Source organism: Ovis aries, chromosome 11 (assembly GCF_016772045.2).
Source record: "Ovis aries strain OAR_USU_Benz2616 breed Rambouillet chromosome 11, ARS-UI_Ramb_v3.0, whole genome shotgun sequence".
Classification (NCBI taxonomy): Eukaryota; Metazoa; Chordata; class Mammalia; order Artiodactyla; family Bovidae; genus Ovis; species Ovis aries.
The window spans coordinates 29,947,148-29,971,311 of record NC_056064.1 but is presented as its reverse complement, the minus strand read 5'-3'; the positions used below and the strand labels follow the sequence as shown (position 1 = coordinate 29,971,311).

At 44.0% G+C, this 24,164-nt stretch overlaps 1 protein-coding gene across 2 annotated transcripts in view; it reads right to left on the bottom strand.

Moving 5' to 3' along the window:
- Positions 1-24,164, bottom strand: part of SHISA6 (shisa family member 6) — a 264,704-nt gene that overhangs the window by 131,321 nt on the left and 109,219 nt on the right. For both annotated transcript variants that reach the window (XM_042255674.2, XM_042255675.2), the window contains exon 3: positions 1,149-1,244. In XM_042255674.2, coding sequence (XP_042111608.1) covers positions 1,149-1,244 — 96 coding nt within the window. The remainder of the gene's footprint in view (positions 1-1,148; positions 1,245-24,164) is intronic.

Here is a 24,164-nt window from a genome sequence, read left to right as displayed (position 1 = left end):
GTTTATTATGGGTTGAAAATGCTCCCTTCTGATTTCTTTCAGAGTGATGGGTATTTATCCCAAAGCAGATGGCACGGAGGTCGCACACCCCAGCCTTGAGCTGATATGAGTGTGTCTAGGATGTCCAGGACTGTGTCTTTCACTGGAAGGTCCTCCCAAGTTATCTGGTCCCAATTTGATTCTGCAACTCTCAGTAGCCACAAATGCCACCTGAATCCTCAATAAACTTTATTTGGACACAAAGAGACACAACAGAAAATACATAGACAGATACAGATTTTTTTTTTCTCTATAGGATGAACAAACATCACATAGGGAATTTTAAAATTGGGTGCACGGAATGTATGAAAAAAAATCGCAAAGTTCCTTGTTCACTCACACTTGGAACAAACACATATTTCAGAGGAAGACAGGGATACACCATCCCTACAACAGAATTCACAGTTGTCTATCACAGTACACAGGTGTTAGGAAGGTAATCAAAGGGCTGGGGATCCAGTTACTCTTGGTATGACAGGATGCTCACAAGACTAGTGGAACTCTGTTGAAACAAAAGACAGGATCGAGGATGCCACACCCCCTGCACAGATGCTCTGCAAAGCTGTCGGCTAGGTCATAAAGCAGCTCAGCAGAAATGCCACGTTAGAGTTCAGCTTGTGGCTAGAAGGTCTGTGTAACCTCTACCTTCGTGTCCCCATCACGGAGAGTTTACATAGACATACTTAGGACACTGAAACTCTCGACATGCATGCCGGCTTCAACACCCCCCAGGACAGACGTTGACATCGATGTATTAAATGTGGCTTTCAAACGGAAGAGGAATAATAGCCAAGAGGAGAAGGAACACTTTGCATCCGTCAGCAGTGTTTCCCGGCATGCCGCCTGTGGTCCCCTGCCACGGGGAGCCATGGGCATCTGTGTCCTGCTCCACGCCGTGGGCGGGGCAGGACGCATGCCTCTTGGGAGTCTATTATTGCCTTCTAAAGTCACACCTGTGAAGCCACGCATGTCATCAGGGTAAGCAGCCACGGAACCACCCCACTTATCCTGTCCCGGACCAGCCTCCGGCCTCCACACCATCTTCGCCTTTCAGATCGGGGTTCCCTAGGCAACCTCTGTATTTTAGTAAAAAATGGTTTCCACTGTACCCTTCGTGTGTCCTCTTCCTAATGTGACAAATCCAGATGAGATGAAGTTATGGAGATCAGGTCCTCCACTTCGGTAAGCATCCTTCCCATAATGTCCTGCAAGAAGACGGGGCAGAATTACCTGGCGCATCCATGACACCAACAAAGACAAACACTGCTGTTCCAGTTCACTCGACAATGGCGGTGAACTTAGTTTCAATCAGCAGCTAAGTCAGAATGTGAAGCACTCAAGGAAGATATATATATATATATATAAAATATTATTTTATAAATTTATATATAATATATATTATAAATATATAACATATATGAAGTATGCCATATATAACATATGTTACATACTCTATATATTAAAATTTAAATATATACACATATATTGTGTATATATACACACACATACACACACACACACGTACACGCACATATAACTGCAACAAAGAAGAAAGTTCTGGGAAGCTTATGTTGAAAGCAGAGGTGCGGGAAAGAGCTTGACTTTGGCATTTCTGACTGAGCACATCAGCACTTCAGTCTGAACTGAACTTGTCCTACCATCCTTTGCTTTGTCCCAGCCAGCTTCCTTCTTTCTTTTTCCTGTCTTATTCCTTGGGTTTGTTTCTTCCGGAAGCATAGAAACGTGGTTCTGATCGAAATGCTCTATGTGTGTGTATGTTTATGAATCATACCTCATCCTATGAACTATAGCCTTGTGGCTTAGGAGAAATCCAACGTCACCGAGGCTGACAAGTAGGGCGGTGGCTCTGAAACACTGGGAAAATATGTATGTGCTTTTCTCTTTCAACTTTCTGCAGTAAGATTTTATCCCCCGTCAGCCTCCTCTCTCCATCTACCTGTGGGGTTGGGGTGAAGAAAAGTCTTAGACCCTGGGAGAAGACATGCAAAGAGAAAAATAGTTACTGTTCTGCTTTTGACATTTGATGTAGGATTTCACAGTACCCCTGAAGTACAGGCATTATAAAGAAAGACCTCTCTAAATGCCATCTTGAAGCATGTACATGTGAAAGTGGAGAAAGCCACATATATGTCATGTTGCCATAAGAGCATGTTAAAAACTGTACTTAACAAACACTGAGAAGACTACCTAAGATGCAAAGTTAAGTAAAAAAGCGGAAGAAAATACTATTGTGAGTATGACCACAATTCTGTAAAAAATGCAAACCAGTATAGTTTAAAACAACAACCACAAAATACAAGATTGAAAGAAAACACACTGATACTGACTACCACCTTTAGATAGCTGGAACACGAGTTTTATTTCTTTTCTCCTTTCAAGCTTTTCAGTATTTTCCAAGTTTTCTCCTATAATGAGCATGTCATTATAATATAAGTGGGTGAAACACATTCCTAATGGAAAAATGTACAATAAATGCAGATAACCTCAATCATATTTTTTCTTAGCCATGCATCCTCTGCATTAGATATCAAAAAAAATGGGTGCATGTTGGATTCATCCAGAAGCTTTTGAAAATACCGATGTCCTAACACTGCTTCAGGGATTCTGATTCAGTTGATCAGGAGGGTTTTTTTTTTTTTTTTTCTTTAAGGAGGTCTCCAGGTGGTTCTCATGTGGCTCATATGATAAAGAATCTGTCTGCAATGTGGGAGGCCTGGGTTTGATCCCTGGGTTGGGAAGATCCCCTGGAGAAGGGAATGGCAACCCCACTCCAGTATTCTTGCCTAGAGAATTTCATGGACAGAGGAGCCTGGTGGGCTACAGTCCATGGGGTTGAAAAGAGTTGGACATGACTGACTGACTAACATTTTCACACAGGGAAGAACCACTGCCCTAGAGTAAACGTATAAACAACCGAGGTTCAGTTTGCTCATGGGGGGCAGGCAGTGAGCACTTGCTGGAGTCCTCGTGGGTGCCTTGCCCCACCCTCTATTTAGTTCCTGGACCCCAGCACCCTTCCTCTGAAGAGTGGAGTCTGGCTGGACCAGTTTCTTCCTTCTCCCAGATCAAAGGGTCTCAACCCTGTATATGCATCAGAAAAAGCAGGAGGGCAGATTAAAGCCTGCTGGGCCCCACCCCCAGAATTTCTGCATCAGTTGATCTGGGAGGGGCTTCCAGGCTTGCATTTCTGTCCAGTCACCCTGATGATACTGCTGCTGGACCTGGAGTCCAAGGTCCAGACTCTGAGATCTGTAATCCAAGTGTATCAGGAATATAAAAGAATTTTACCACTGTCTCCCATACGTCCTCCACTCTGGAATAAATGCTTCCTTCCTTGGGGCACACAGCTTTCCACGAGGAACTTTCTGGCTGTAAAAGACTGTAGTCACAACCCAGAATTTTATAGAAAAGAATTATTGGAGCTGAACTAAGAGGCTTCTGCCCGTATCCCAAGCCATGTCATGACTCCAGAAACCCAACTCTCATCCCGGAAAAATGCAACTTCATTGAGGGATGAAGGAGAGAAGGACAAGGGAGTGTAGAGGGGTATAGTACAAGCCCCAAGAAGAGGGGTGCCCTTGTCCTGTAACAAGTTACTTCCCCCAACTGCCCCTCCCAACAACAGAAGAGTAAGAAGTGGAAGTAGCAATTTGGAACCCTCATAAATTTGGACCTCGTTAATTCAGAACCTCTGATACATCCTTCAGAGTTTGGTTTATTTTTGTGCTCCTTATAGGTAAGATTTTTGATAAACAATCAATACTGAGAGAAATGGCACATAAAACAGTACCTTTGCCACTTGAAATCATTCTTATCTGTCAGCTGGAACAAGGTCCCTCAGGGCTAAGTGCTGCTTACTGCTTTGGGGCTGAGCTGACTGAAAGCCAACTCAATCACCTGATCCCTACTGTGGGCCAGCCAGAGGGACAGAGCCTCTGAAAACATGGTTTCATCTGTGTGATACAACAGCAAACATTCTGTAGCATTATGCAGTTTACAAAGATCATTCATACACAATTTTCTTAAAGTTTTAATCATTACTGCATTGTAAGTTCTATATCATTAAAATATTATTCTCCCCTTTTATTGGTAGAAAAACTGAGGCCAAGGGTGGGGAGTTGGAAGATGACTGAGCCATCACTAGCATCACGGTCTTCTTTTTCTTTTTTACTTTTTATTTTGTATTGGACTATAGCCAGTTAACAACGCTGTGATAGTCTCAGGTGAACAGCGAAGGGACTCAGCCATACATATGCACGCATCCATTCTCCCCTAAACTCCCCTCCCATTCAGGCTGCCACATAATATTGAGCAGAGTTCCCTGTGCTACACAATAGATCCTTACTGGTTATCCATTTACAATATACCAGTGTGTACATGACCATCTCAAACTCCCTAATTATCTCTCCTCCCTCAGCCTTACCCCCTGGCAACCATAAACTCATTCTCTAGGTCTGTGAGTCTGTTTTGTAAATAAGTTCATTTGTATCATTTCTTTTTAGATTTTCCACACAGCATCCTGATCTTCTGACTCCAAACCCCTTGTCAGTTCTCTCTTGCACACCTGGCTTCATTTCCTCCTCACAAGAGCCCTGTGTAACAATGGTCAGTTTTCTAAGTTCATGGAGCTAGGCAGTGACAGACCCTGGATCACAACCACGTGTACCCATCTCTACATCCACAATCTTTCTGTAGCCCTCCCCAAGCCAGCTCACCCCTCGATCTGAACAAGTGTAGATGGGACTCTTCTCTGAGACGTGAGCCAGGACCCAGGGGAATCGCTTCCCTTCTCTGCAGCCTTGACCTCATGCTTGACCCCATGACTTGATGCTGGGCATCAAAGTAGAAGGCCACAGCAGCACAAATTTTGCCCAAGTTGCAGTTCTGGAGAAATGGCCCTATACCCAGCAGAGCTCCGAGTAGAGGCTAGGGGGCGCTCTGTGAGCACACTCAAGTAGGGTGGATACACATCCACGTGTCAACACCACACACACACAGCCCCCGATCAGGTCCCACAAAGGTGGGGCTTCCCTGGTGGTCCAGTGGCTAAGAATTCACCTGCCAAGGCAGGGGACACAGATTGTATCCCTGGTCCAGAAAGATGCCACTTTCCTCCAGGCAGCTAAGCCCATGCACCACAACTCCTGAAGCTTGCACACCCCCAACTTGTGCTCGGCAAGAGGAGCGCCCACAGTGAGAGAAAGCCTGCATACAGCAACAAAGACTCAGCACAGCCGATTCAGCATAGCCAAAGTAAATAAGTTATATATATATATATATTTTTTTTCCTTTTTTAAAAAGAAAGCAGCTTTGAGTAAACAGTTTCTCTGTAAAAGAGATGTGCTATAAAAAATAGGAAGGGGAAAATGAGGTAATATCTGAATGACTTCAATAAAATTTATGAGAATTTTGCATTGGTTAAATTCCACCCACAGCTATGGGAGTGAAACAAAGTATCCTAGACAGTTTGCCTGAGTTGTAAATATGGACGAGAGTATGGATACTGAAGAAGCTGGTGAGGTCAATTCCAATGAGAGAGACACACTGGGTACTCAGTGGGGAAGGAGAGAGAGACAAGACAGGAGAAAAGATGAAAAAAAAAAAGGACAACTCTAGAAGCTACTATCTATTTAAAATAAGATGCCCAGGAGAGAAACAGAAGGGATAATTCAGAATCAATAATTAAAAGTTAATAGACTTTTTTTGAGCAGATAGAAGACTTTAATCTTTAGTCAAATATCAGACATATATTAGAAGGATCAATATCTAGATATATTCACTAGTGAAATGCCATTTAGAAAAAAAAGGGAGGAATGCATGTAAGAATTAAAGATTTTAAAATTTAAAAAATAAAAAACTAAAAAAAAAAAAAAAGAAAAGAAATGCAAACCAACTTCATAAAACACTAAACCTACAGAAAGTGAAGCAACCTTTTAAAGACTTTTGAGACCATTATTTCAGTAGACAGGAGAGGATGGAGGAGAGAGAAAATGGATGAAGGAGATGGAGAAGCACAAACTTCCAGATATAAAATAAATGAATCACAGGGGTATACAGTTCAGCCTGGGGAATGTAGTCAATGATATTGGATTATGTTTGCACGGTGACAGATGGTAACTAGGCTTACTTTAATGATCATTTTGCAGTGTATTATATACCAAGGTCAAATACTAATATAATTTTGTATATCAATTATACCTCAATAAAAAAATTCAAGAAGTGTTTTTTCTTGCTTTGTTGAGTTTGTTTCTTTGTCTGTATCTGTTCCTGGTTAAATAACCTTCTAAAAGCAAAGGTACACGTCTTTTTATTGAACTTTAACAATTTGAGACTTCTATATTAACCAGTAATGAAAATAAAATCTGTGCTCATTCATAAACCAGAAAGAGTTAAACTATGATACTTCAAAAGCGATCATGAAACTATAAGTCAATGGGTAGAAACGTATGTTTATGTTAATATCCAGAATACACAAATAACTTCAGTTTAATAAGAAAGTAAAACAACTCAATAGGAAAAAAAATTAAAAACAGGCCAAAGAGATGAAAAGGTAAGTCACAGAAGAGAAAATTTGAAGGTCCAATATGCATAAAGTGGTGTTCCATCTCAAAAGTAATCAGGGAAATTCAAATTAAAACCATAATGAGGTAACATTTCGCACCCAGTAGACTGGCAAAAAAAAAAATTCCTGGGACTCTGAGCATGTAGAGGCAGAAACAAGAACTCTTGCACACTTCTGGCGGGAGTGTAAACTGGTGCAAGTGCTTTGGAAGGAACCCTGACGATGGCTAATAAAGTTGATGATAGATGCACCATAGAACCAGCAATTTCACCTTCAGGTCTGTGCCTGAGATAAATCCTCAAATGTGTGCATAAGGAGATACATGCAAGGATGTTCGTGAGCAATATTGTTTCTAATAAAGATAAACTGGGGAAAGAACTCGGGATAAATCAGTTCAGTTCAGTTCATTTCAGTCGCTCAGTTGTGTCCAATTCTTTTTGACCCCATAAGTCACAGCATGCCAGGTCTCCCTGTCCATCACCAACTCCCGGAGTTCACTCAAACTCATTTCCATCGAGTCGGTGATGCCATCCAGCCATCTCATCCTCTGTCATCCCCTTCTCCTCCTGCCCCCAATCCCTCCCAGCATCAGGATCTTTTCCAATGAGTCAACTCGAGGTATATTCATATAATGTAACCTTATTCGACTCTGCACAGCTGAAAGGAACCAGAGCTCTAAGTATTAACATGGAGCATTCTTAGTTGCAGTGTTAAGGACCACACTCAACTAGCTGAAGGTAAACAGGATGACATCATAGAGAGAGGGTTTTAAAACCTGCAACACCCTCTCCTTCCCCTGCTGTATCCACAAGCCCCTTCTCCGTCTGCATCTCTGTTCCTGCCCAGGATGAATTGAGAGAATAGCATCGACACATATACTGTGTGCTCAGTCACTCAGTTGCATCTGACTCTTTTGCAACCCATGAACTGTGGCCCACCAGGCTCCTCTCTCCATGGGATTTCCCAGGCAAGAATACTGGAGTGGTTACCATTTCCTTCGGGAGGGGATCTTCTGGACCCAGGGATCAAATCTGTGTCTCCTGCATTGGGAGGTGGATTCTTTACCACTGAGCCAGCTGGGAAACCCCAACATAAATACACTACCCTGTGTAAAACAGATAGTTGATGCAAAGCTGCTATATAATATAGGGGGATCAGTTTGGTGCTCTGTGATGACCTAGAGGATGGGATAGGGGAGGCAGGAGGAAGGTGTGAGAGGAAGGGGATATATATATACTTATAGCTGATTCACACTGTTGTACACCAGAAACCAATACAACATTCTAAAGCAATTATTGTTCAATTAAAAATAAATTTAAAAAATAAAACATATAACACACCACTACATTGTTTAAATATATGCATATATAGTGTTATATAAGTACCAAGAAATTCTTGGATGTGATCAATACTGATATTAGGAACCCAGATACTTCTGTGGACATGTCTGACCCAAATAATTATTTTATTTTGTTTCTAAGATAGCTATAGATAGACACATTGATGGATGATGAATGAATACACAGATTATATAGACGATGGATAGATACATAGATGGAACTGTTGCCCAAGTATTTAATTCACTGCCAAATTATTCTCCAACAATAAAGGAAACAAAGAGTTTCCAGTTTTTAAGAACTCAGAGACTAAAATACCCTCTAGTCTTCACTAGGAGAAGGAAAAAAGCTGCCTAATGATGAAATCTGTCAAGCAAGAAGTAAAACTATAGAATTTCTAAAGTCATGGATGTGCTTATTTGTAATCTATACAGTACACAAATCCAGAAATTCATTAAGAAAAGACTGGTGCATTAGATTATACATAACATTTAACAAATTGTCTTTATTGACAGAAATAAATTTGAGTAATACTGGAGTTGCCCTGGAAAATCTGGTATGCAAATGGGGCAATAAAATATATTATTGTGATAAAATAAAACCAGAAGCAGCTTCCTTTATCAGGGGAACAGTGCTCCATTGTTAGAGCCTGCTTGCAAAGGATTGCTTTGCTCAGAACAGACGGGAGAGCTGGTCTCTGGCAAGTTGGAAGGAAGTTTGATCGTGCTGGCTGGGACCCTGCTCTGTAGCCACTCCACTGCTGATATTCTTCACAGAAAACAGGCCACAGACCAACATCAAAACACATGTAATATCCTACGGTCTAATGTGTGAGAAAGGGGCTCCCTTCGGTTACAAAAAGCTCCATCATATCAATAATCCTGCGTGCCTGCGTGCTAAGTCACTTCAGTCATGTCTGACTCTTTGCAACCCTATGGACCATTGTAGCCCACCAGGATCCTTTGTCCATGGGGATTCTCCAGGCAAGAATACTGGAGTGAGTTGCCATACCCTCCTCCAGGGGATCTTCCCAACCCAAGGATCAAGCAAGAATACTGGAGTGAGTTGCCATGCCCTCCTCCAGGGGATCTTCCCAACCCAAGGATCAAGCAAGAATCTGGAGTGAGTTGCCATGCCCTCCTCCAGGGGATCTTCCCAACCCAAGGATCAAGCCCACATCTCTTACATCTATCTGCATTGGCAGGCGGGTTCTTTACCCACTGGCACCATCTGGGAAGCCCATCAATAATCATCAGTTCAGTTCAGTTGCTCAGACTCTCTGTGACCCCATGGATCCCAGCACGCCAGGCCTCCCTGTCCATCACCAACTCCCAGAGTCTACTCAAACTCATGTCCATCGAGTCAGTGATGCCATCCAGCCATCTCATCCTCTGTCATCCCCTTCTCCTGCTGCCCCTAATCCCTCCCAGCATCAGGGTCCTTTCCAATGAGTTAACTCTTTCCATGAGGTGGCCAAAGTATTGGAGTTTCAGCTTTAGCATCATCCCTTCCAATGAACACCCAGGACTGATCTCCTTCAGAGTGGACTGGTTGGATCTCCTTGCAATCCAAGGGACCCTCAAGAGTCTTCTCCAACACCACACTTCAAAAGCATCAATTCTTTGGTGCTCAGCTTTCTTCACAGTCCAACTCTCACATCCACACATGACCACTGAAAAAACCATAGCCTTGACTAGACAGACCTTTGTTGGCAAAGTAATGTCTCTGCTTTTGAATATGCTATCTAGGTTGGTCATAACTTTCCTTCCAAGGAGTAAGCGTCTTTTAATTTCATGGCTGCAATCACCATCTGCAGTGATTTTGGAGTCCAAAAAATAAAGTCTGACACTGTTTCCACTGTTTCCCCATCTATTTCCCATGAAATGATGGGATCGGATGCCATGATCTTCGTTTTCTGAATGTTGAGCTTTAAGCAAACTTTTTCACTCTCCTCTTTCACTTTCATCAAGAGGCTTTTTAGTTCCTCTTCACTTTCTGCCATAAGGGTGGTGTCATCCGCATATCTGAGGTTACTGATATTTCTCCCGGCAATCTCGATTCCAGCTTGTGTTTCTTCCAGCCCAGTGTTTCTCATGATGTACTCTGCATATAAGTTAAATAAGCAGGGTGACAATATACAGCCTTGACGTACTCCTTTACCTATTTGGAATTAGTCCAGTTCTAACTGTTGCTTCCTGACCTGCATACATATTTCTCAAGAGGCAGGTCAGGTGGTCTGTATTCCCATCTCTCTCAGAATTTTCCACAGTTTATTGTGATCCACACAGTCAAAGGCATTGGCGTAGTCAATAAAGCAGAAATAGATGTTTTTCTGGAACTCTCTTGCTTTTTCCATGATCCAGCGGATGTTAGCAATTTGATCTCTGGTTCATCTGCCTTTTCTAAAACCAGCTTGAACATCTGGAATTTCATGGTTCACATATTGCTGAAGCCTGGCTTGGAAAATTTTGAGCATTACTATAATCATAACCACCAACAATAATGATAATAATAAAAATATACTAGGGAAAATGAACAAGGAATATGAATAGGAAATTGCCCTAATCCCTCCCCCCCAAAATTTAAAAGTCAATGGGGATATAAAAATGTGATTAACCCTAACTAACTCATCATTAACTGGGCTTCCTTAGTGGCTCAGCTGGTAAAGAATCTGCCTGCAATGCAGGAGACCTGGGTTCGATCCCTGGGTTGGGAAGATCTCCTGGAGAAGAAAATGGCTACCCACTCCAGTATCCTGGCCTGGAGAATTCCATGGACTGTACAGTCGATGGGGTTGCAGAGTCAGACACGATTGAGTGACTTTCACTTTCACCATTAAGGAAATGCAAATCAAAGCATGAGCTATCTTTTTTAAAATACACAAATCAGTTTGGCAAAACTGAAGCATTCAAGGGAACTCAGTGCCAGGGGAATGAGCTCTCTCATTGTTGCCAGTGGGAGGATAAATTAGTGATGTCTCTTTGAAGGACAGGCCATTGGCTCAGTATCTCGGTGCTAGGAATTTCCCCTACATGTATGCTGTCAAGTTTCTCCGTAATATATGAACTAGGCTAGACAAGTGGCGGTGGTTTAGTCACTAAGTTGTGTCTGACTCTTGTGACCCTATGGACTATAGCCCACCAGGCTCTTCTTGCCACGGAATTTCCCAGGCAAGAGTACTGGCATGGGTTGCCATTTCTTCCTCCAGGGGATCTTCCTGACTCAGGGATCGAACCCAGGTCTCCTGAATTGCAGGCAGATTCTTTATCAACTGGGCCACCAGTGAAGCCCCAGGTAGGACTGTGAAGCACCGATTACAGTAGTTTCTATCAATAGGCGGAATCATCCAAGTGATAGAAGAGTACACAGTACATAGCCGTGAAAAAGGATAAGGGAGGGCTGCATTACATGCTGATGTGCGGAGAGCTTTAAGGTACAAAAAGTGGAGAAAAAAAAAAACAAAGGGTAGGGCAATGTTTCAGTATCATTCCTTTTATATAATGGGTTTCCCAGGTGGTTCAGTGGTCAAGAATCCACCTGCGAATGCAAGAAAAGACCCCCCGGAGAAGGAAATGGCAACCCACTCCAGAATTCTTGCCTGAGGAATCCCATGGGCAGAGGAGCCTGGAGGGCTACAGTGCATGGGATCGCAAAAGCTGACTTAGCCACAACACAACAAAGTAAGAATGAAAATACTACACACAGAGTCTATATAGAGACCCATTACAGGTAGGCTGCTTTATACTAAAATTTTTTTTTCTGCAAATAATCATGAAGCCAAAATACTAAAACTTTCTTTCCTTTGGGGAGAGAGTTTGGAAGAAAGGGATGTCTTTACCTTTGAATTTTTTAAAGTTTTTTTTTTTTTTAATATGGACCGCTTCTTAACATCTTTATTCATTACAATATTGCTTCTGTTTTTGTTTGGTTTTTTTGGCCACGAGGCATGTGGGATCTCAGCTCCCTGGTCAGGGATTGAACCTGTACCCTCTGCTTTGGAAGACAAAGTCTCAGCCACTGGACCAGCAGGAAAGTCCCTACCTCTGAGCCTTATCACTTCCTTTACTGTCTGAATTTCCTAAACACGTATACGTGTTATTTTTATTTTTGTACTATTGACAGAGGTTATCTGGTATTAGGGAGTGCAATCATGGGCCATTCTTTGTTTTTCTCTTTGTACTTCCTCATATATAAAAAAAAAACCTCTAATAAATGTCATTTATAAAAAGAAGTATAGGAGCCAGGATGTGAGGGGGGCCACTTTTCCTTGTGTAAATGACAAGGCATTTATCCAACACAGACACTAATACCCACCTGGCAGGAGGGTGGTGAGGATTAAACGAGGTTCTGTGCGTCAATCGCTTTGTCTGGTTCTCTGCACCAATAAGCCTCAATATATGGGAGCTGCTATTCCGTCAAGACCATGGTCTTTCCTTTATCCCCTGCAGGGAACTCCCTGGGGTCCTCTTGTTCTGCATGTGCCTCAAGCTGACCTCAGGACAGAGAGAGTCAAGGGAAGGACTGCAGAGAGCTTGAGTTTTACTATTTGGCTCGAGAGCTCTTCCTCCAGGAAATCCTAGGGCTCTTCTAGTTCCCAAGAGCCCACACCCACGGCTCCACGAGGCATCTGGGGCTGAGAGTCCTGAGGCCTGTGTTTCTCCATGCAGTCTCCTTTGGTTGAGTGAATAAAGTTTCTCTGAGCTCGTTCTACCAGCGTAAACTGGGGGCACGCCAGGTCTAATTGCAGCTTGAACTGACAATGACTATTTACTAGTTTAAAAGTCTCTGGAGAACAGCTACTGGGAATGCTTTGTTTTATGTGACAATTCAAGTGCTTGCTCACATAAGCACATGGGGGCTGTTTCCTCCAGAGTCTGTGCAGTTAGCGGAGCTGTTGGTAAATACTCCAGGCAAACCCAAAGATTTCCCCTCTGGCGTCTTCCCTCTGCTGACTCGGTAGCTCGGAGACCTGGGGAGGGGGCCAGGTGTGCGGCCCAGCTGGTGAAGGCCAGGTGTTCACAGCTATGAAGGCTGAGGTAAGCAATTCCAGATTGCCAGAAGAGTATGGGAACCACCTTGCCCGATACGCTCATTGGAAAAAAGAAGAAACGTAAACCAGAGAGAGGGGAAGGAGGCACTGTCAAGGTCACATTGGTAGACAACTTTGGAAACGAACCCCCGACCCTGACTTTTGGATTGGTGCTTTTCATCCTATTATCGTTGGGCCCTAGGAAAACAAGGGATTCTCATCAAATACAGGTGAAAGAGAATCGCAAGCAGGGTGGGGGTGGGGGCAGAACCTAGACTACAGGTTGGTAACCGTGGCACTAGGCTTCCCAGGTGGCTCAGTGGTGAAAAAATCCACCTGCCAATGCAGGAGACACAGGCTCAGTCCGTGTGTGGGCAAGACCCCCTGGAGAAGGGAATGGCTCCCCACTCCAGTGTTCTTGCCTGGAGAATCCCCATGGACAGAGGGGGCTGGCACACTACAGTCCACGGAGATGCAAAAGAGTTGGACACGACCGAGCAACTAAACTATAACAACCACCACGGCATTAGTGAGAAATCTTATAGAAAGTCATTCATAAAAGAACCATTTCCATTCAGATGAATGTCCTCTGAATCATCAATTTTGCTGGTTTGTATTTAAGAAAACTGGTACTTTGTGCTTGAAACCAAACCAAACAAACAAAAAAACATCAATATGTCCACCGTGTGAAGTGAAAGTGTTAGCCGCTCAGTCGTGCCCAACTGTTTGCACTCCCATGGACTGCAACCCACCAGGCTCCTCTGCCGATGGGATTCTCCAGGCAAGAGCACTGGAGCAGGTAGTCATCTCCTTCTCCAGAGGTTCTTCCTGACCCAGGGATCAAACCCAGGTCTCCTGGATTGCAGGCAGATTCCTTACTGTCTGAGCCACCAGGGAAGCCCCATATACTCTGCAGAGGTCTCTATATTTGTCAAGGGCAAACTCTAGGTCAACTTTATCCGCTGCAGTAGGTGGGCTTTGCTGTGCTCTCTTGTATATTACTCTCTTGTATATTATATATGTTTTAGGTTGTTTTTTTTTTAAAGAAAGCATCACATGGCTCAAAAATAAAAGCTTGAAAACCATATCTCTAGTGCATCCTAATTATTTACCAAGGGAGTAAGAGAGAGTGAGAGTATTTACTGGTGGTGGCATTAATTTTCAGGGGTTTTAGAAGGATGAAGCCCTCCTCCTCCCCCAGCCATCAAGATACAATCAGGGAATCTTAGAACTGGAGGAGGGTTCAAGGTCACCTTTTCTAGCCTCGAGATTTACAGACGAGGAAACTGGGGCATGGGAGGGAGAACAAACAGTCCAAGGTCATTGCCAGCTGTGACAAAAATCTGCACATTCCCAGATCAGAGCTCTCCCCGATACCCACGCAGCCCATGGCTGCCTCTGTACCTAGGAAGGTACAGAGGTGGATTTCTATTTCAGGAGACCCCAGTGTGCCACTTATTTTTTCTTCAGATGTGCTAGCTGTAATCCCCTTGGAAAGATGCCCAGCATCTAACCAAAACTTCCCGTCTCTGACTATGACACCATTTCAGTTCTGTCTCATTGAAAGCCAGGACCCTGGCCAAGAAGAGATCTGAAGCAGGCCTGGGGAGAAGGGGCAAAGGATCCAGGCAGGGAAGACTCCTAAGATGTCCCAAACCTTTTAGGAGATTAGGAGAGATGCAGGGGTCAACCGGGAAATCTGTGAATCACTCAGACTCTCTCTTCATATTTAAAATACATTTCTTTTGATGTGAACCATTTTTAAAGTCTTTATTGAATTTGTGACAACACTGCTTCTGTTTTATGGTTTGTTTTTAGGTTTTGGGGCCACAAGGCACGTGGGAATCTTAGCTCCCTGACCAGGGATCGAATCCACACCCCCTACATTGGAAGGGGAAGTCCTAACCACTGGACCACCAGGGTCTCTTTTGTCATCACAATGCAGATTTATAAGCAGTGACTTAGCCATGGGGTGATGGGGTCTGTTTTCCCCTCTGACTCTTGACTTCTCTCAGCAAAAACACTGAGCTTCTTTCTGAGTGCATCCAGATTAGTGAGGGTCAATGGAAGGATGCTGAAAACCTCTAACATCTTATAGAGTTTTATCAGGTGGCCTTTCTGATAAAGACGTTGGCAATGAATGCCTTTTATTATCTAGAGAAAATATTTAAAGACCACATTAATATTATCTCCATTCTGCAGATGAATCAACAGTCTCAGAGAGGTTCAATAATTATACAAAGTCCCAGCATGACTCACCAGTGATTTAGGACAGAACCTAAATATTCTTGGGGTTCCATTCATTCAATCATGCTTCTAGGAAAGCCATGCTTCCTCCCTCTGCCCAAGGGACTCCACCTCTTCTGAAACATGCAAGAGAGACCCATGTGTCCCACACACAGAGCAAAAAGGAGCCAACTAGAAAGGCAAGAATTGTAGGGTGGGGGGCTATCATTTTTTTTCTGACTCTATCTCCCAATGGGAAAGCAATTTAATGTGCAAACTAGTGTGTATATCCTAGAAGTTATCGATGAGAATAGATTTATATTCACATACCCCAGACATGTCTCAATAATAGACAGGTGGTAAAAGCACAGACTTCCAAAAAATCAGCCTGGCTCTGACACAGGACATATGGCTCTGGACAAACCATCAGCCTCAGATATCCTCATCCATAAAATGGGAATGCTGCTGGCCTCATAAGGATGTTAGGAATTTGAAGTTAAATGCATGAACGCATATAAAGCACAGAGCATTTTACATTTCTTCAATAAGTCATTACTAGAATAATAATTATTACTAGAGGGGCAAACCTCCTCTAACTGTACTGAATATTTCAAAATACTCCAGGCAGAAAGGAAAGAAACAGTCTTAGGTTCACAATTATCCAAAGCTCCAGAAAGGTCTTTCTGCTCCCCATTATTTGGGGATAATTTCAAGGTTCATGCTGGTAATATTGTCATCCCTCGGCAGTTTAGGGTACTCTCTGCAATCGTTACCCATGTGTTGGAAAATGGGGCTTCCCAGGTGGCTCGTGGTAAAGAATCCACCTGCCAATGCAGGAGACGCTAGAGTTGAGGTTTCGATCCTTGGTTTGGGAAGATCCCCTGGAGAAGGAAATGGTAATACAATCCAGTATTCTTGCCTGGGAAATTCCATGGACAGAGGAGAGCCAGGCAGGCTACAGTCCGTGGGGTCACAAAGAGTCGGACTGAGTGACTGAGCACGCGCTTTGGAAAAGATAGACTTGGGAAGATCTAGCCGGAGGAAACCATGTCACATCAAGAGGAAGCCACTCTGTCTCCCCTCGGGCTGCACTGGTTCCTCTGTGGTTCTGCTTCCACCCCACAGAATGTCCACTCTTTCACTTTCCAGTGTCTTTTCTGGTTTCTCCCCATTCCTGGGACCTCCAGCACTTCCTGTTCTCCATCGCCTCCATCTGATGACCTGGCTTCCTACTCCATGAAGAGACTGGAGCAGTAAGAAAAGAATCTCTCATTCATAGAAAATGGACATCCACCCTTTCCCTCTGTCTCCGCCCGCTACTAAAGTAGGTGAAACACCCTTGTTAATACCCATCCCCTCTCACCTTCGCAAGGACTTAGTTCCTCAAAGCACCCCACTCCTTCCCAGTCATCAGGCTGCCTCCCTCAACAGGCTCAGCCACACCTCAACTCCTCCAGACACTCACAGCTGTAAACACAAGGCTCTCCTTGACCCCGGCCCTCCTAGCCCAGTCACTGCCCCGCTTCTCTGCTGCCCTACAAAAGATAATTCACTAAGAGCTGCTGAGAGTCACTTTCTTCCCCTCATGCTTTGTTTTCAGTTCCTTTCTGTCCAGCTTATGTTTCCATCTCTCTGCCCAGCTATTCCTATAGCATCAGCCGTTGTTGTGATGGACAGAGCTTCGCCCTTCCTTCTCTGTGATCTCACTGTCACTTGCTTACATTTGCAAAAATCCTATTTCCAAATAAGGCCACGTTTACAAGGGCTCAGGCTTTAGCAGACCTTTCTGAACTTTTTATTTTGTATTGGGTGTAGCCAGTTAACAATGTGGTGATAGTTTCAGGTGAACAGTGAAGGGACTCAGCCTTATACATATACATGTATCCATTCTCCCTGAAGTCCCCCCCATTCAGGCTGCCACGTAACACTGAACAGAGTTCCACGTGCTCTATAACAGGTCCCTATGGTTATCCCATTTAAAATACAGCAGTGTGTACATGACTATCCCAAACCCCCTGACTTATCCCCCCACCACAAATGCCCCTGGCCATCATAAGTTTGTTCTCTACGTCTATGAGTCTGTTTCTGTTTTGTGATAAGTTCATTGACATAATTTCTGTTTAGATTCCACATGTAAGGGATGTCATACAATCTCTCTCCTCTGTCTGACTTAACTGCATCAGTATGACACTCTCTAGGTTCATTCACGTTGCTGCAAGTGGCATGACGTCATTCTTTTTAATGGCTGAGCAAGATTCCCTCGTGTGTACGTTTCACACCGTCTTTATCCATCCCTCTGTTGATGGACATGTAGGTTGCTTCCGTGTCCTGGCTATTGTGAGCCGTTCAGCAGATCTTCTGGAAGCACTCTGTTCAATCCATAACAACCATCAGAAGAAACCTTGACTGCTACAGCTCCCGGAATGGTTTCTACCTACTCTTCCTCACCACACTTACCCAGTCCTACAGCCTTGATTCCTCTCTTTACTGCATCTTCCCATCATCATTGAGCCCCCTGAGGACCACCTGCAAAGTGCATCTGATACCCACCCAACAGCTCTCCATCTCACTTTTTAGTCAAAACCACCACCACCTCTGGTCTGAGTCTAAGGCGGCCTGCCTCCAAGTCTAGTTAATTTCCTTCTCTACACAGCACTGCTCAGAAAAACGGCCTCTGCCGTTCTCCTGCAAGCAAGACCGTTCACTGAAATTGAGAAAGTAACTCTGGGAGAGCCGGCCCCAGGATAATGAACAGCCCAGCAGGCTCCTTTCAAAGAAAAAGAATGCATCCTGGAGCCGGCCAGGAAGAAGGGATGAGACGGGATTCAGGGTGAAGACTGTGGAGTGAACAGGCTTTGCAGCCAAGGCTTAAACTCTACCTCTAATAAAGCTGTAGCATCTGAGCTGGCTGGTGCCAGCCGAGCCACAAGGGAGATGGATTCCAAAGTAGCAGTGAACAGGCTGGGAAGCAGGGAGTATTCATCTTAGCAGCTGGCCCGAAGACACTGATTCCACTAATAAACTCAGTGCAACAGCTGACAAGGCGTTTGAGCCCAGAACTCCTACTGAAGTCGCGATTTAAGTAAAAAGAATGATTTTCACTGAGAGGTGAAGTCAGGCAAAACCCCAAAGAAATGGATAAGTCTCTAGGCTTAGGAGAAGAAAATTTCATGGACAGAGGAGCCTGGCAGGCTACAGTCCATGGGGTCGCAAAAGAGTCAGACACAACTGAACGACTAAGAAAAGGCTGACTATTAATAAAAGGGTCACCACGTCTAAGGTGACACTCGACTATTCGCTTTAGATCAAATCTCATTTAATGGAATCCTTGAAACAACCCCACAGTCACTACCTCTGTACAGCATGTAAATAGAATAAAATCTTCCTCGCTTTAAATAATCTGTCCCAAACTGCACAGCTCATCATGTAAATAGGAAAGATTTGAGCAAAACATTGTTTTATCCCAGGCCTGTGGCCTTTCAGCAGCCTCAGGCTGCCGTGAGAAATAAAGACATATTAAACTGTAAGAAAGGGAAATTCATGAAAAACATCAGAAAGGAGGTCAGTGAAGATTGTGTTCAAAAGAACTAGGCCCAGGAATATGGGATCAAGATTTCAGCTCAATGGTGAGAAGTGAAACAGAATATGGTGTCAGTCATGAAATTTTTGCACCTTGTTTTATGTCCCTGGATATGTTCCAGGGTCTCCCAGTTTATAGTCTAGGGGAACTTGAATAGAATTTGTATCTGACTGTTGTACGGAAATTGTATACATCTTAATTATGTTGAATTGATTCATAGTGTTCTCCAGGTCTACACCATCCTTCTACTTCTCTGTATATTCATTCTATTAATTTTTGAGAGTTTGATGTTGAAACCCCACTTAAAATCTTAATATATCTACTTCAAAAATAATTGTAATATATAGTGGAACTACATGAAACTTTGTTTTGTATTTTCCAAGTCTCCTGTAAATGTGTTATCATACTTAAATAATTGAAAAAAAAAAGAATATTGTGTCCAATATCCTGGGCCTGAGCAATTCTTTGGTCAGCCCTGCAGGTGACATAAAACATAGTTTAAAAATAATTCTCATGAGAACCACGCATACATGAACTAAAAAGCTGACAAGTTGAGTCTAACATCTATCTGGGAAACACTAATGCAAGAGAAGAGCCAAGACATTTTGGAAAAGGATGTGCTGAAAGAGGATACTCTGTATTATAACAGAATAAAGCAGATATTCTGTATTATAAGATTACTAAACAGTATATTTACTATTACCAGGGACTTGCCTGGTGGTCCAGTGGCTAAGACTCCATGATCCCAAAGCAAGGGGCCTGAATTCAATCCCTGGTCAGGGAACTAGATCCCACAGGCCACAACTAAAGATCCCATTTGCTGCAACTGAGACCCAGCACCGCCAAATAAATAAGTATATATAAAAAAAGTATGGTATAAATATAAGAGTAGATAAGTGGAAGCAAACGGAAAACCCAGAAGAAAGATCTAGTCAATTTAACAAATGAGTCTATGATAAAGTCAGCTTCCAAATTGGTGGAGGAAAAAAAAGGGTTGGGGGGTAGATAGTGGCTGTGGGAAGGAGGTTCTAGAGGGAGACTATATGTATACATATGGCTGATCCAAACTGCTGCACAGCAGAAATTCATACAACACTGTGGGACAATTATAATCAAATGAAAAAAGAAAAAGAAAAAAGGTGGAAAAAACCAGAGTGACATCTACAGGGTCTCTTCCTACAGACCTACTGAGGTGATCGGTCCAGCCATGCACCCCTTTGTATGATCCACACTAATTTTCTGATAAAGAGGGTGGACCTAGAAGCCTTGTTTTTGTTTGTTTGGGGTATTTTGTATCACGAGACTTTTCCCACTTTCCTGCCAGAGCTCACTGAACCAGAAATGAAAAACAGACACAGGGAAACCAACCCAGGAACTGTGTTAAACTGGTCAGTTTCTTGCTCTCAAGAATATAAAGTAAGAGTCAGCAGCACTCCCAGTCAGGGTATTTGGACATGTCAAATCACCGAGTCAGTGCTGGAGTTAAGACACTCCACGGTTCTGTCAGTCCATTCAGTCGCTCAGTCGTGTCCGACTCTTTGTGACCCCCTGGACGACAGCACGCCAGGCTTCCCTGTCCATCACCCATTCCCGCAGCCTGCTCAGACTCCTGTTCATCAAGTTGGTGATGCCACTCCCATGCAAGGTTCTGTGCACACTCCAGTATCATTGGGGAAGAGGAAGGCCCCAGAGAGGGGCTTTCAGCTCCGCTCTCACAAGACCCAGGAGTTTGTGCAGCCTCAAGACACCCTTGTGTTGTTGAATCAGCTTCCTTTCATTCGAGGTATTCTGAGTGGGTTGGTGCTTCTTGCAAACAAAAATATTCTGAGCAGAACATACACCATTCATCAAAACACGTTTCAGTTAAGAGTCTAGAATTTAATAGGGAAAGATGAGTTAGTAAAAGAAGTCGAAGAAACTGTTTGTTAAGATTTTTCTCCACCTTGGCTGAGCAAGACAGGAGGGCCCAAGGAAAGGAAAGACAGATGGATCAGATTTTATGAAAATGTTTAGAGGTCAAAAATCTGCCTTGCAATGCAGGGGACATGGTTTCGATCCCTGGCCAGGGATAACATCCCACTTACTGTGGAGCATCTAAGTCTGTGTGCCACAATTAAGACCCGACATAGCCAAATAAATAAATTTAAACAAAAAAACTGTTTAGAATCACATATGTCAAAAAGCACCACCAATGTACATCTATGTTCAGAGCAGCGTTATTCAAAACGGCCAAGATGCAGAAGTAACGTAGGTTACAATCAAGGAATGACTAGAGAGGATGTTATGCTGAGTGAAACAAAGCAGCCATAAAAGACAAACAGTGTGTGATTTCATGCACAGGAGGTGGCTAGGGGGTGAAATTTATAGAGACATAAAGTTGGGTGATGAGCGCCAGGCACTGGAGGTGTGGGGATGGCGAATTGTTTAATGGGGACAGAGTCTTCATTTTCCAAAATGAATAAGTTCTAGAGATGGATGGTGGTAGCAATCTGCACAATAATGTGAGTATACATAACATTTCTGAACTATACACATAAGAATGGTTAAGATCATAACTTTTATGTTGTGTATCTGCCCATAATTAATAATTAAAAAAAAACAATAGTTTCAGTGTACATAAAAAAAGTTCCTGCGAATAAAGAAGAGATGAACTTTCTCAGGAGGAGGCAAAAAGACAAAACAAAACAAACAGGCTGTGGACATGGACAGGCAATTCAGAAGAGAGGTATCCATGAGGTTGAAAGAGTTGGACATGACTTAGTTACTTACTAAAACAACAACGATCTCTTTAGGGCAATTAGTGATGTAATTGACATAAGATATTTAAAACATGCACCTCTTTCCACTTAGTTATTCCACTCATAGCAATCTATCTAAGGGAAATAATTACAGACACAGCAGAGATTTATGTATAATGATTATCATCACAGTATTATTTATAATGGTATCAAATGAGAACCAAGCTCAATGTGATTAATGGGGGGAGGGGGGGGCTAAATAAATCATGTCACTTCCCAAGGCTGGATGCCATGGAGTCACTCCGTGTGATCTTTTGAAGAATATTTTTTTCCTGGGGAAAATTCTCATGAAGTAACATTATAACACCTTTGTAAGAAAAAAAAGTGGGGTGGGGGATATGCACGGGGCTGCTCTCAAAAGGTTTATTGGGATTATGAGTCATTTCCTATACTATTCTGTGTTCCCAGGTGGCTGGTAAAGAATCTGTCTGCAGTGTGGGAGACCCGGGTTCAATCCGTGGGTTGGCAAGGTCCCCTGGAGAAGGAAATGGCTACCCACCCCAGTGGGGGCTTCCCAGGCGGCGCTAGTGGTAAAAGAACCCACCTGCCTGAACAGGTAGATGTAAGAGAGGAGGATTTGATCCCTGGGTCGGGAAGAGTCCGCTGGAGGAGGAAATGGCAACCGACTTCAGTATTCTTGCCTGGAGAATCCCATGGACAGAGGAGTCCGGCGGGCTATAGCCCACTGGGTCACAAAGAGTTGGACACGACTGAGTGACTAACACTTCTGTGTTTTTTCAAACTTTCTTTTATGGACAGGTATTCCTTTCATAATCCAAAATACTCTATATTAGAAAGAGAGTGCATTTCGATGGGAGGGGTTACTATGAAACGGAACGAAAAAGTCGCAGTGCAAGATGGTGTCGCCCACAGCATCATCTAGCCACCTTGGGCCTCCAAATCTGTGCAGCGTCTCTTCAGCTTGTTCTCTTCCCTTCTCTCACACCAGCAGAGAGGGAAGGGCACAACTCTACTCCAGCCAGGTCTCTGCAGCCTCCACACCCCTAAACCTTCCTCTCTTTCCACAAAGATGGCTTTCCTGGAGCGACATTTAAAGGAACAGAAGAAGACTGACATGAGCCCCACCCTCGCCCAGTAGGGATGACTTCTCTGCAACTTTAAGGGGACACCACGGGGGCTTGGGTACTGAAGCAGCAGCTGGTGTGCTGCTCTCCTTGAATGAAGAGGGGCTGCTGTGAGTCAGTGGCTCGCCCGTGGTGGTCCTCCACCCACAGGCTGCTTCAGGACAAGTGGGGGCTGGACAGATGGACACAGACCCCACAGCTGTCAGCCAACGGGAAGAGGCCGCCCGATTTTCTGCTCATTTAGGGACAATTAGCCATCATCCCCTTCGTCTCCTTGAGTGTGAACTTTAAATAAGATGTTCCAGCTGAAGGGGGGAGAGGAGGCAGCTCTGCTGTGACTGGGGAGAGAATCATTGTGTTGGGTGTTTGCATCTGCTCAACGGCAGCTCTGGGAGCCGGCTTCACCCAAGTGAGACAGACGGAGGAGGGGAGCCTGCGGGAGCCGGGCTGGAGGCGGCTGCCTTCACCCCGGCTGACGGAGCAGGGCTTCGGGCATCCCTTCCAACTCACGTGGTGTGGATAATGCAGACTGGTGCCTGAGCCTCTGAGAGCCCTAAGGGCAGGGTTGTTGTTGTTTTGGTTGCTCTGACCTGTCGGACTCTTTGTGAGCCCACGTACTGTAGCCCACCAGGCTTCTCTGTCTGTGCAGTTTCCCAGGCAAGAATACTGGAGTGGGTTGTCATTTCCTTCTCCAGGGGATCTTCCGACCCAGGGATGGAACCCGTGTCCCCTGCATTGGCAAGTGGATTATCAATCACTGGACCATCAGGGAAGTCCCAGTCTCATTTTCAAAGTTTAAAAAAAAAAAAAAGGGTCTATTTTGGAATAAAAATAGTGAAGACCAACAAAGAGAAGCCCACACCTGGGTTTCCAGTTGGGAAGGGCCTCAATTTGGTGGAAGGACGTCTCAGGATAACAAACAAGCCCATCTCAGGCCTTCGGGGCTTGAGGACAGATGGGCCTGCAAAGGGCGCTCGGCTTTCTCCCTCAGCTCTGGGTGCAGAGGCCTGGAATACAGGCTCTCAACTGGTAGTTCTGTGTTTTAACCCTAATGTGTTATAGTTAAGTGCTTGATACATGACACTCCCTGTAATTATTTGCATTTAATGGGAAATAATGTCTCGGCTAGGAATCCATTTCTCCAGGGTGAATGAAAGGGAAGGTGCATGCCTGCATGCTTAGTTGTTCAGTCATGTCCGACTCTTGGCAACTCATGGACTGCAGCTCACCAGGCTCCTCTATCCATGGGATTCTCCAGGCAAGAATACTGGAGTGGGTTGCCATGTCCTCCTCCAGGGGATCTTCCCGACCCAGGGATCAAACCGGCGTCTGCTGTGTCTCCTACATTGGCAGGTGGATTCTTTACCCGCCGAGCAACTGGGGAAGCCAGAACGTGGGGAGTAGGTATCTTTTCATTTTGCTTCAAATCACGACCCTCCTTGGTTTCCTAATAAAGCCAGCTGCTCGGACTTTTAAAGAAATTTCTG